Raw genomic sequence first — 13,931 nt, forward strand, 5'->3', positions numbered from 1 at the left:
TTGAGTTTCTAAAAGCTAAAAAATTTAGAACCATCACTTTGAATGCTCTTAGAAGCCATGCAATGTATGCCTTCCAGCAATCACCCAGGAAGTGTACATTTTAGACCCATGCCAACCCAATAATAAGCCAGTTGCGGCTAGAAATTTCAACAGATTTACCACTGTCAACCTAGTTATACAAAGATCAATAAGCAGTAGTAAGCTAGTTCAATTTTTTTCAATTTTGATATATGTGCAAAATCAAAATATCATTATTTCAAACAGGTTTTCCACTTAGGACCATCTGCTTCGCTGAATCTGCATTGAGGAAAAACCAAACATCCACATACAGAGATGGCGACCTATCTTATCTGATTGTATAATATTGCTAATCAAGTTGTAACAGCAAAGAAAAACACAACAATTAGTCCTACTTGCATGTCCCATCTTGGACTACTTCTCATATTACTTTTCACTTAAGAACCTCTCACAAGTTCGACTCCACAAAAAGGCTGGCCTGAGGATGCAATCCTGCTTCTTTCAGTGACGAAGACAGTTTCTCTGGGCCATAAACGACCCGAGGAAAGTTAGAGACAAGGCTATAATTCTCAGTTTCTAAACAGCCCAAAGAATCAACATAGTCATATAGAGATTGAATTGTTGAAGTACTGTGGAACCTCCTCTCCTTGCGTTCTCCATTAGGAAACCGTACCAAAACCTGGTTCAAGTAAAACACACAAAGGTATATATCTGGTTTGGTGAATTTTACTAGAGTCATATGTCCAAACTACTGACAAAGGAATCAGAAGAATATATGTGATGTAAGTGCAGACACAGAATTTTATTAGATAATGCCTTCATAATAATAATAATAATTTAACGAGGGAAGCAGGGGAGATAGGATGGGGGGATCATTAGCAAATCATGAAGAACAAAATCATCTTTGTACAAACTCGAGGTTTTTACCTGTGTCACATTAGGTCCTTTCTCAGGTTCCTCACCAAGTGACAAAGCTTTCTCCTGCCTCATTCTTGCTAATGCAGCCTCTTTCTCTGCAGCTTCACGTGCTGCTCTTTCAAGAGCCTCTTCTTCCTCCTTACGCTTCCTCTCAGCTTCAGCAGCTTCCCTCTCGAGGCGTTCTTGCTCTTCTCTCTTCTGGCGTTCCCTAGCCTGATGCAACATAGAAAAATGATACGTCACTGCAAGAAAAGCTGCAACATAGTTCTTTCCAAGTAGTAAGACTTTGCTAGTAGGGAGAAAAGGGAAAGGAAGCATGCCATATAGGCCACACCAAACTGCATGACACAAGCAAAAACCCAACTTAAAAGAGTTGCATACTTGATCAGCTTCAAGTGCTGCTTGGTAAGCAGCATCTTGCTCTTCTCTTAAGCGCATGTTGGTTCTTCTTTCTTCCGCTTCAAGTCTTCCTGCAACAAGAACAGGGGCACTTTCTTCAAGCACTTTCTGTAATATTGTGAGCATTTCTTCAGGAGATTTTGGTCCCTCAACCTGCAGAATATGAAATGATACACCAGTAAGTCCACATTACAAAAGAACAAGTTTTCCTCTACAAAGGCAGTTTGAAGAAGGGAAATTGCAAATATAGAGATTACAAAAGAACAAGTTGTCCTGTGCAAAAGGTAAGGAAAGGAACATTGATGAGAAGGGAGATTGCAAATATAAAGTTCAATGAAACCAGATCATATCACCATTAATCATTCACAAGAACCTTCATAATCATTACAATATGTGCAAGACAAGATACTTGAACATGATTTAACAAACACCTAACATAGAGTGAGGTAAATGGACTTTCATAGAATTGTTTTTGATAGTAACTTTCATAGAATTGTCTTAACACCTCTAATGTAGTGGTTGGCTATGACACCATGAGAAGAAGGAAAAAGAAATTTAATGAAGCCATTAAATTGAGCTTTTAATGTCCATCATATGTTGGCCCCTTAGATAAGAGAGGGTTGGTTTCCAGCATAAGATAATGTGAAGGAAATTTTTATAACTATATTGCTATCTATAATTTGACAGAAACCAGTTGTAGGACTTTGTATAATAGGAAGAGCAGCAAGCAGCTCCATCATATCTCCTATGGATGAAGAGAAGTATATAGACAAAAAGTAGAAGAGCCCCAGGTTGGTCTTAGCTTCTTAATTTTTCATACTATTCCCTCTATCATGTTGCCAAACTCTTTATGGCTCTCCACCACATACCTGACAACTAAAGGACTAACATATAAAGGTGGAATCCCTTATTTATGTTGATGTCTTAGTTTCAGACCATATTCACCACTTTCATCAATCAATCCTCTACCTTCCCACCCAGGTAACATGCTTATCTCATCTTTTCTTTTATAGGTAAAATAACATCACTAAAAAAACATGAAAATGATGCTACCTAAGTAGACAGGATGTCTAAGAAGGAAGACCCATATAGGGAAGGAAAAATACAGAATTATGATCTAAAATTCAAATCAACAATCTAAGCTAACAGATCTGAAGAAGTAGATCACTGCCGGCCTAACTCCCTTGCATGTTAAGACTGCAAAACAGAAACTTCAGCTGTACTATTGCGAGTTCTTTGCTTTACCAATTAAAAAAAAAAATCCATTGCAAGTGCTTTGCTTTCAAAAGTACATGCGTCAAATGTAGGCACAAAGGAATAGCCCTCCAAATTTCGGACTGGACATTCCGCCCTCCCCCACCCCCCCACCCAAAAAGCCCTTTCAATAATGAATCAGTCTCCAAGATTCATTATCCAGCTCACCGCAAATGAGCACAATACAAGTGACCATAAATCTCTAGCTACCTCTCAATGTAGAAAGAGATGATCTATGAAATCCAAATTAGCTTTGAAAAAATTACACCAATCAGTAATTATTATGTCCCACTTCCTCAAAGTACAAATTACAACAATCAGAAATTATTGTGCCCCACTTCCTCAATGTATCCATTGCTAAAATTTTACCCTTCATTGCTGTCCAAGCAAAGAAAGCCACAGAGAATCCTGCTTGTCTAATCAGAATTACCCAGATGTTTTCTTAGCGCATCTAAAATTGCGCTGGAGAACAAATATATTATCACAACTGGCATGTCATTGCAGATGAGTAACAGCCGCAAGTTTTTTCTTTTAATAGGTAAATAGGGGAAGGGGGGCTGGTGGGGTTCGAATTCCAATGCCCAGGCACCGCATGAGGTGCTGGAACCACTGGGCTATCCCCCAAACCTTAAGGTGACAGCTGCAGGTTTAATCAGGCAAACTTAAAAATAAAAACATATTTCCAAAAATTCTCAGATAAATCCCAATTATGGGTTTTCCATATAAGCTTGTGACTGATTCCACACCAAAAAAAAAAGGGGGGAAAAATGAGGCCAGAACGATCACTTTGCTGAGGGATAGGAATTTCTGGACCATACTTCCTTGGGGTGGTTTGGGGGGTGAAACTAAATTTCATTTGGTTAATTGGGAGTCTATCCCTTACCCCATTCAAATGGGTGGTTTGGGGGTCAAAAGACTTGTGGTTTTCAAGTTAATGTATATGGTTGTGGCACTTTGGGATGGAGATAGACTGGTGTGATAGTGCTTCCATACATAGCATTTGATGGGGGTTGGTGTTGGGACAAGTCAAAAATTTTGTTTTTTTGGCATGATTGTTGTTTTTTGGAAATCTTTGTGATTGCTAGGAATAAAGATGCAAAATTGGTTAATTATTTGGTTGTGTCCAATGGGTGCACTCATTGAAATCCTTTTGTTCCTCTATTGATTGGGAGCTAGGATTTTTGGACTCATTCTTGACGGAATTGTATTCGGCAAGGATATCTCCTGTGTGCAGGAGGATAGGATTATAGATGATTTGGACTCCTTCCAAATGTCAAGGCTTCAAAGTGAGTACTTATTACAAAGCTCTAAGAAGTGGATGGGGGAGACCAACACAATCCTTGGTGTGCAATGTGAAGGGTTGAAACTCCTCCTCGTGTTGGCTTCTTTATTTAGTCCACAATGAAAGGGAAGATATTAAAAGTTGACAATTTGAGGAAAATGGGTATTATTATTTCAGATTGGTGGCGTAAGTGCAAGTTCAATAGGGAGATTATAGACCACCTTTTCCTGCATTGTGATGTAAATATAGAGTTATGAGCTTTCATATGGATACTCCCAGGAATTGGTTGGATGATGTGTAAAAGGGTACCAGAGTTGGTCTATATGGCAAAAAACAGTAGTTAGCTAGCTCAAGGAGTTGATGAATTCTAGGAGCCCTTCAATAGAAAACAAAAGAGATGATGAAGTCCAGAGACATAAGGACTTTAGAAGTAAATATCTCAACTTAATGACGCCAAATTCTTGTCCCAATAAGCACTACGTTTTCTCCAAATACACCTATTAGACACAACAAAACCACTTTCCATATCCTCCAATACCTTCTCCTACCAGACCACCCCTGCCAAATTTTTAACATCTCCCGCACTGAAAACTGTATCACCTAAGAAACACCAAATAAACACAATATCATAAACCACAATTCCCAAGCCACTTCACAATGTAGGAAAAAATGATTCACATCCTCCCCATATCTTTCACACATAAAGCACCACTCCATGATAATTATACCTCACTTTTGAGTGGAAAGACCATCCAATTGTTCAACTTAAGTTGTAGCTAGTGGGAACACTATTCGAGTTGCAACAAGCTCATTTGCCATCTTCCAGTCTAGTTTTAGACATTTTTGCGTTTATAGATAGTTTGCATCTTGGTTTTTTTTCCCCTTTTTTCTTCTCTAGAGTCTCCGTGGTTTATTCACTGTGTACTTTGGCCTCAACCTTCTTTTTATATCAATAAATTTCTTTTCTTACTATTTTTTTTTTATTTATAAAATTAAAAAAAGAAAAAAGAAAAAAAAGAAGATACCCCAAGATACACTTGACTTGAGGAAGGAGTAAATAATTAGACCTGATGACAGGAAATTCACAGCTTAAAATAGGTGAAGGGTCTTCTGTTGCAATATGCCTGGACTAGTGGCATCTTAACAGGTTTTGTATTTTAAATATGGTACAAGAGTAGTATATGATGCTAGCAACATTAAAGCCAAAGCTTCAAGCTATGAAGCACGGAAACTTAATTTAGGGTGCTGTACATGTATTGTATCCATGTCATACTGGCATCGTACCGGCTGTTTTATGTTATAATTTTTTAAAAATTGCTCGTCACCGTGTTGTAACCATGTCCGTGTCCGTGTCCGTGCTTCCTTTTCAAGTGACTTGAAGGGTAAGGAATGGTGCTGGCCCCCTGCTAGATCAGATGCTTCAGTGAATTTTCAGTCTAAATTAACCATGTTGCAGAAAAAGCCGAAGACAGACCAATCTAGCAAGCATCTAAAACTGGCAGTTAATCAAGCTTAGATAGGTGCGGTGCAATTAATCAAGAAGAGCTGTAGTAAACCGCTCTAAGCTAGCTTAATTCTCATTGACAATCCTGAGATATGCCTTTATGCTCTAATCAGACAAGGGACTCAATGTTGTGGGGTTATGCAGGGGACTCAACCTGTGTATTTTGCAGATATTTTAGGAGAGTTGAAACCACTTGTTCTTTAAATGTTCATTTACCACAACAATTTGGGGGAAGGTCACGGGTATGTGCTTGATGTTCAATCATATCTCTGAATGGGATTGGTTGGTAGATTGGGGACTAAAAAGTTGGAATGGAAGGAGAATGAGGGCCATAATCTACAAACTGGCCTAAGGTTCTGCAGTTTATCAAATTTAATTCCAAATGAATGTTGTCATTCATGGTGATCAATGCAAAACAGAGGAAAGTATGCTCCATTATATCAAATAGGAGGTGAAGTCTCGTGTTAATGCTCAAGGAAATTTTAAGAAATCCTCTCTTTACAGATCATTTTTTCATTCTTGGGGGATGTCAACCTTTGTTCTGCCTGATTTACATCAAAAGGAGATGGCTTTGGTTTGGTACTGGCAGCTGCCGTATGTTTATGCTTAGTACGCCTTTGTTTTGTATTTGTCATTTTGTCCTCAGAACTAGTCATCAAATATGTCTTGTTGGACAGGCAGATGTATTTTTTTACTTTAGTGCCTTGGTGGTTTTTAGTGCTCTGGGGTGTATTGAGCTTTTGGCTCTGGGTTTGTTTCAGAGTGTGTAGTATTTTGTAACTGAGGTTTTAGTGAGTTGTGCAAACAAAGTTTTCTTACTGATCAAAAAGAAGACTCACTCTACCACGCAAATTCCATCAGCAACCAACAAAAACATTCTACTGGAATTCACCACTCCATAAACCTACTCTTGAATAGACCCATAATCTCAACTTTTGTAATAAACTGATCTATTGACACAAATAATTTAAAACCTTAATTTGTCATACACAATCCTCAAACAAGATACCAATTTTTGTCTTAACCATAAGCTTGTGAGAACTTTTTCCATATTAAACAATAAGACAAGGCAAAAAGAGGTCAAGTCTATGCTGAATTCCAGTAGAGCTCTCAGAGAGGATTGGCTATCCATTGACAAGTAGCAGAACAAAACAGCAAAGCACTTATCATTGACAAATAGGAGCATAACCTCCAACATTACATATACCAATATCCATTATTCCATTCCTCTTCCAACTATCAATTCTGCCACACTTATTTTGCGACTAAACTCGAGATGAGCACTTCCTACTACAGAACAAAGAGGCACTACTTCAACCTACAATTTTATCTCCTCATCCCCCAGAGCAAGAATGATTCTGTCACTGTCAAGCTTCGTTTGAAATTCAATCAAACAGTCTAATGACATGAAATTGTTAATTCCAAAGGACATGCTATGATTTATTTATTTGGTATGTTTCACGTGCACCCGTTGAGTTTTGATCCCAAGACATCATCATCCACCCTATGGGAGAAGGAAGTGACATTTACCTGTTTAAGCTGGAGCTCCTTGGAACATGGTATGGTTCAATTATGTATTCAACTGATAACAATTTTCAATTTTAATTTCCATATGTCAACAACAACTATCAAACCTTACTCCCAACCTTTGGGGGTTGGTTATGCCGATATGGATCAACAACAAATTAGTCAGGTTGGGCACATGTATTGTTTTCTGCTATCTTACTCTATCCAAAGTCATACTCTATCACATCCTAAATTGACATGTCCTCTTTTACTATTTCTACTAATTTTATTTTTGGTTTTCTTCTATATTTTTTCATTCCCTCAACTCTCTTGATGGTGCATTAATCACTCTCCTCTCCTCTGAATATGACCAATCTCTAACAACAAATTAACAAGAGCAACTAAAACAATTAGCTCCTAAGCAGATTCTATAGAGATTCAGATACCATAAATTCAAGTGGAACTTGAAACTGGTACGTACCTGCTGGAGCAATGCGATCCTCTGATTCGTAGCGGCCATTACCACAGCACAGAAAGGAAATCTCGAGGCTTTCAAGCTATTACTCATCTTGAACCCTTCGCTAGCTCTAATACTTCCTCCCCACGCCACGAAGTTCTCGTTCACAAACGCCGCTAAAGCCTCCGAACACAGCGTTCTCTCGCAGAACAAAGGCGTGTCAGGATGATCTGGCGAGTGCAAATACACAAACAACAGCTTGAACTCGTTCCTAGACCTCTGAAGCGCGTCCATGAACCCTTGGCTCACGAAATTCGGCCTCGTCATTGTCGTTGTACCGTAATCTCTCTCAAACGCCGCCACGAACTCCATAGCCTCCGATGCCGCAGCCGATAACGGAACCAACCGAGCCGACGCCTCGCTGTTCCGGCCCGAACCGAAGCCCAACCCTACCATTCCCATGGAATACGAGAGAACACCACCGGCGGCCCATAATCCAAGCCCAATCGCGCCGGAAATCAAATTTAGACTACCGGAAATCACCGAAATCGGCAAAGTCACGATCTTCCACGCCAAACCGGGTCCGGCAGCCGCTTCAGATCGCTCCGGTGCTCCAAAACGAGGAGGTTCTAAACTTGACCGCGTGACACCCCGACCTCCGCCATCGTCGCCGGAGGATGTGGCGACTGCCGGCGTGGATGTGGAATTCTCCGGCGGAGTGGCGGTGTTTGTGGAGGTGATGGACGAGATCGCGAGCTCGAGGTCCCAGCCATGAGCGGCGAGAATCTCCGTGCACAAATCGGGATCTTCGAGGCCCGTGATCGCTTGGAAATACGCTACTTTGTCGGCTACATCAACCATATCTGTGCGGAAACCTAGCTCTCTCAAGAAATTAGGTGTTTGTATTCTTCAACAAAAAAATGGTTCACAAAAATCACAGTTCGTTACAGAAAGAGGGAGAGAATGCAATTTGAGTTTCTCTCTCAAAAAAGGGGAACGGAAGGGACTGACTGGAATGTTCTTTGAGAGAAATGGGATTGAAAAATGTACTAATTATTGATTATTATTATTATTATACATACTAGTTTGGCCCTTGGACATGACGGAATTAACTAAACTGCCACATTTTCGATGGCAAAGAAGACGAAATCAGTGGGTTCGTACGTGTATCCCAAACTCAAATTGTCTAGTTAACCGACAACGGGGCAAAGGAAAAACGACGCCGTTTTTGTATTGAACTTTTGTAGGCCAAGAAAATGGGATTGGGGAGCTTTTCAAAGTCTCCTGAAAGCTGAAGTTGTCCTGCGAATAGGCCCAATAGCCAAAGCCTGCTGTTTATCTTCTTTTGGTCATAGCTTAACCAGTGGATAATAGGAAATGAATCATGACAATGAAATGCATTGGACTCACACATATTGCTAATTTTTTTTTTTTTATTATGAACACACCCATATTCCTAATTATTACCTGTGTATTAAAATATATGTATATAATAATGTTTTTTTAAATTTTTTGTTTATTTTGGTAATGAAAATGTAAAAATACTTCAATTTGACTAAACTTTGGTATTTTTATTTAGTGATATAATAATTGTTTATTTTGTCAAGTTATATCAATATCTACCACATTGAAATTATTATAATCAATATTTTAGTTTTTTAATTTACTATTTATGTTAAACATAAAAATAAAAATAAAAATAAAAAAATTCATATCATCTTCACTTGTTTTGCGTATTAGATAAAAAAATGATAAAAAGGAGAAAAGGTTTTTTTTTTAAAAAAAAAAAAAAAAGAGAACAAAAAGGAGAAGAGGTAGAACTTAAGAAGATAAATGAGGCACAAGCACAATCATGCATAAAGTTCAAAATTATAAATTTTTATCAATGCAAAAAAGCTCGCATATTAATATAAAAATATATATAATACTTAAGATAAATCTAGACAGTTTCTATGTGAATACTAAGTGGAATTTTAATTTTTTTGATAGTCAATCTGTTTTAGTTGACGATAATTCTTATGTAATGATTTTGAGCTATTAGATTAATATAGTTTATGTTAAATTTTGTTAAACTTAAAAAATGATTAAATTATAGTAACAATTTTAAATCAAATAAACCAGCATATGCACAAATTTGACATTGTTTTGAAGTTAACCATTTTGTGCATCTAAAACTTAGAATTTAACTTCAAAACAATGTCAAATTTATGCCACTATTATATAATTATTTCTAAATTTTATTGAATACATTCGTTTAATTGTTATAAAAATAATTTGTTTATACTCTCTCTCTCTCTCTCTCTCTACATGTGATCAGGATGATCAGCAACAACAAACCCATGGCCATCGTGGCACTGCCGGCAAACCCATGAACCTCCAGCCATCATCTCTTGCTCCAGGCCAACACACTGTGACATCTATCTCTCTGGTTGCGTTTTTTTTTTTAATGAAATCATGGTCTTATGAATTTTGTGGGGCTTATTTTATTGGTACGGCGAATTTTGTGTTCATGAAAATTTTGTGTTTTCAAAGTATTGTCACCACCAAGCAAATGTATGAAAAATATTTTCTTAATGTGTACCAAATCCAAAAGCACCATACGTATACTTTACACTGGTATTCTTTAGAATTTTATAGCACTTGTTCATTTCTTTTCCTCAGGTAATCAGGTGCACTGAGCCAAGAAAAATATGGAAGTCAGACCTTCTTCGGCGAGTAACTAAACTATATTGGAAAGAGCAGTTGAAAGATCTTCATGGTTGCCCTATCTTTCTGTTAATCTGATAATAAAAAAAAAAAACTATTATCCAGGTGATTTAATTCGCACATGTTATTGCCTGCAACGTTGAATTTAGCCCAGTCTGCTAGTTCTTTGACAGCATCAACAATGCCATTGATCATGTAGCAATTTCAATCTATTTATATAGAAGCTAAAGTTACTAGTGGAACAATTTGCATGGGAGGCACAGTCTGTAACCATTGTTATGGATGTTGTGTCCATTTTTTTTTATTTTCAGGAGTTTCAGCTTCTGGGCTTTGGTGGGGGATTGAATAACTTAGGAAGGCAGTACTTTAAGTCATTGTGGAGTGTTCTTGTACTGCATTGTTCATTTCTCTAACCAAGGTAATGGATGTTAGATGATTTCTTCATTGTCTTGACTCTTGATGGTAATTGCTAGGTCTCTCATGACACTCGAAGAGTTGGAGCTTACTTTCAATAAAATATTGCTGAGGTGCTTCTTTATATAATCACAGGCCCATTGGAATTAATAGAGTAGTTGAGGCCTGAATGAGTATTAAATTCTCCATGAGTAAGGATATAGGAACTTGGGTTACCTTATTTTCTGAATTAATGCAACCATTGATAGCCTCTATGGCTGAAGCGGCCATGGGTTGGCTCCCATCTAGCAAAATTGACCTATGCAAAACAATGTCCATTCCAAATTTCAAAATAAAGTCAAGATGTTAGAATCAGATATTACAAATTTTATTATATAAGTTTTAAAAATTGATATATATAAAAAAAAAAATTATGTCCACTTTTCAACTAAAAAAAATAAAAAAATTTATTTATTATATTGTTAATGTGATTCAAATCACATTCACCACGCTAGTTTGTAAAATTGATAATAGTTTTGCAATAAAATTAATAAGCTTCAGCACTTTTAAAGTCAAATTCTAGTTTATATTGAGAATTAGCTGTACTATATTTTATATTGAGCATTAGCTACACTTTTAGGTCATGCTAACAAGTGTCCTTAAGATACTTATTAATAATCAATTTTAAGAAAGTTTTGATACCACTTTTATGGGAAATGAAAAAAATTATCAAAATATTAATTACTTTTTTTTTTTTTCATTTTTCATAAAAACTTTCTTTAAATGAATTATTAACCAGTGCCTTGAGAGCACTCATTAACATTTCTTTATTTTATAACATACCAACGATTCTTCTGTTTCCTTTGAACTTAATACACATTTGTAGCCTCGCTATTTCTCATCTGTTCCACTCTCAACAAGGCTGCCACTATCTTTAAAGTAATCGGCTACACAACCTAATAAATGGAAATGATAGTTAGCAAAAAAAAAAAAAAAAGATTTGCAGAAAAAATATATATAATCTCTTACATAAATATAACAAAAGATATATGTTTGATAACAATAAATTTAGTCACATAGAATATACATATAAAAATTGTGTTAGTAATACATATGAAAGTTATATTGCTTTAATCAAAATTTATCACCTTAATAAGTTGAAAAAAAGAAAAATTATGTTCTTGACATTGCTCATTTGATAAAAAAACTAACCATATCAAGGGAATCGGCAAGCTTGTCCATGTTACAACTGAATGTGATAAGAGCATATAGAGCTCTTGACCAGCCCAAATGGACCAAATGAGCAAGCTTATGATAATGCACAATAAAGTACCAATGATAATAGTGGATATTCTGTGCTGGGCCAATTGAAACAATTCAGCCTCCCGATAACCTGATACTGAAACTAAGCTAAAGGTTCAGCAAAAAAAAGAAACCAAGCTATAGGTAAGGATGAATATCATAGCACCATATATGATCAAATCAGGCTTTCGCTGAAGGAACAAATTTTGAGAAGGTTGTTGCAGAAGTTGAACCAAGAGAATTACTAGTTCAATTAATTTATATGCTACAAGAAGAACATTAAATAACAGTAAAACATGATGCATTTATTATATATCCCCTCCTCTATTATAGCTATCGAAAATTATATATATTTATTGTAATGCATTTATTATATATCCCCTCCTCTATTATAGCTATCGAAAATTATATATATATATATATATATTTATTGTAAGGGCTGGATTGGCTCCCCAAAGCCCAAATGGATTGTCAATGGCCCAAATAGCCTAAGACAATGAATTTGTTAGAGAGTGGGCTTGAAACTGAACTTTCAATAAGTTAGATGGACAACAATCACAGTAGGTTTATTATTACTGGAAAGAATATAGCAAACAATTTTGAACAAGAAAAGTTCTCCTCGGCCAAATCCGAGGAAGGTCTGTTTTTATATATTTCTCTGAAACTTATACAAAATTATAGTTCTTGAGTATACATTCATTCCTCTCTAAATTTTCTAGTCCCCCCCTTTGTAATGGGGTTCTTCTCTTTTATATTCTCTCCCATTCTTTCATCTCATCTCTCCACGTGTAGGTCAGATTGCTAATCCTCTTGATACTTGTCCCATTAACACATTCCTAAAGTCTTTGGGGGTAGCTGTAAGGTTGAAAATTACTGTTCAGGTATCACTTCCACATTAATGCGGCCAAGGAGTTAGATGCAGAGCATTTAATGCAGTGGTAACAACGTTCTTCTCAAATATTTCCTAACTCTCTTTTGTCCCATCCCTCTTTGATGTTTATGCTTCCAAGCAAGATTGTCTGTTGCCTTGTTCTTGATGGACAGTCGAACCTTTGACCTTTTCTCTGCTTATGAAGGAGGTATTTCTCCTTGGACAACGTCACCTGCTCAGTGTGACAAACTTCTTTCACGACCCATTTATTTGTATCTTTTCGCTAGTATCTATCTATCCTTGGGCTACTTGACGTCCTTGGGCACGACCCATGACCCAATACCTATATCTGGGCCCTCATCCCTATAATAGCCCTTCGACATTCCACTTTTTTACTCATCGGGGAAAAAAATGGGGATTTCGATTTCTAGCAACCACACTTCCCTCGCTTATGTCAATTCCTTCTGTGTAGATGTCTTTGCAACTGCGAAGAGGCACGCTCTTGATGCTTCGACATCTAGGACGCTTCAACATTTACTCTATGCGACGCCCTATCCCCATGTTTTATGGTGTGATGAAAATCTTACGATGGAGAAATTTTATGGGGATTAGGGTGGGAACTCTCCTGCTTACTTTTCCCACCGCTATATAAATTGCTCAAAGCCTCTGGCAGTTCCACTTTTTGCATCTTTAACTCTTAAGAATCAGTCCGAGGAGCCCTTCCACATTTTCGTAAGTTACCTTTAGTATTCCTTCTTATTTCTAGGACCCTTTCTTCCTCAGCTCCCTTAATTTACACCCTATTCTCTTAACACCCTCACCTACTTTTCAAATGGGTAGATTTGCTAGGTTAGTAGACACCCTAGAGGGTATAGAGAGTTTTAAGGCTTGTTACCATATACCAGTTGGGGTTTCGACCAGCATTGCTGCTAAGGGGAATGACATGCTATGAGATCAGAAGGGGAAGTAGTAATCCCCATGATTGCTTTTATAGAGGGAGGGATGAGAATTCCCATGGGTAGAGTGACTAGGGATTATCTAATTACCACATACTCTCTCCAACCCAGTGTGCCCCTAATGTGTTTAGGATACTAGGTAGCGTAGACGCCTTTAAGGAGAAGATGGGTGTAAACCTCACTCATCATGATATTAATTGGGTTTCTAATTGTCAGCACCTTAAAGGCCAGGGAGATTACCTGAAAAACAGGGTCCCTGAAGTCAGGCTTATATCGTGTCTCCTCGATACTAACAATGGTATGGACAAGGACTTCTTAATTGTCTTAGGGGAGTGGCATGATGGACTTCATTGCCCAACACGAGA

General features: G+C 37.3%; 1 protein-coding gene and 1 pseudogene across 1 annotated transcript; both read right to left on the minus strand.

Annotated features, from left to right (window-relative positions):
- Positions 1-203: 203 nt before the first annotated feature.
- On the minus strand, positions 204-8,399 carry LOC111992347 (plant UBX domain-containing protein 10). The gene is made up of 4 exons (XM_024024207.2): positions 7,363-8,399; positions 1,318-1,488; positions 946-1,149; positions 204-697 (listed from the first exon to the last, which is right to left on the minus strand). Exons 1-4 carry the CDS (start codon positions 8,197-8,199, stop codon positions 467-469), a joined length of 1,443 nt encoding a protein of 480 aa, XP_023879975.1. The 5' UTR covers positions 8,200-8,399; the 3' UTR covers positions 204-466.
- A 1,714-nt stretch (positions 8,400-10,113) lies between these two features.
- On the minus strand, positions 10,114-12,993 carry LOC111992342 (aluminum-activated malate transporter 10-like; annotated as a pseudogene).
- Between the last annotated feature and the right edge of the window lie 938 nt (positions 12,994-13,931).

This window comes from Quercus suber, unplaced genomic scaffold (assembly GCF_002906115.3).
Source record: "Quercus suber isolate HL8 unplaced genomic scaffold, Cork oak 2.0 scaffold_90, whole genome shotgun sequence".
Lineage (NCBI taxonomy): Eukaryota > Viridiplantae > Streptophyta > Magnoliopsida > Fagales > Fagaceae > Quercus > Quercus suber.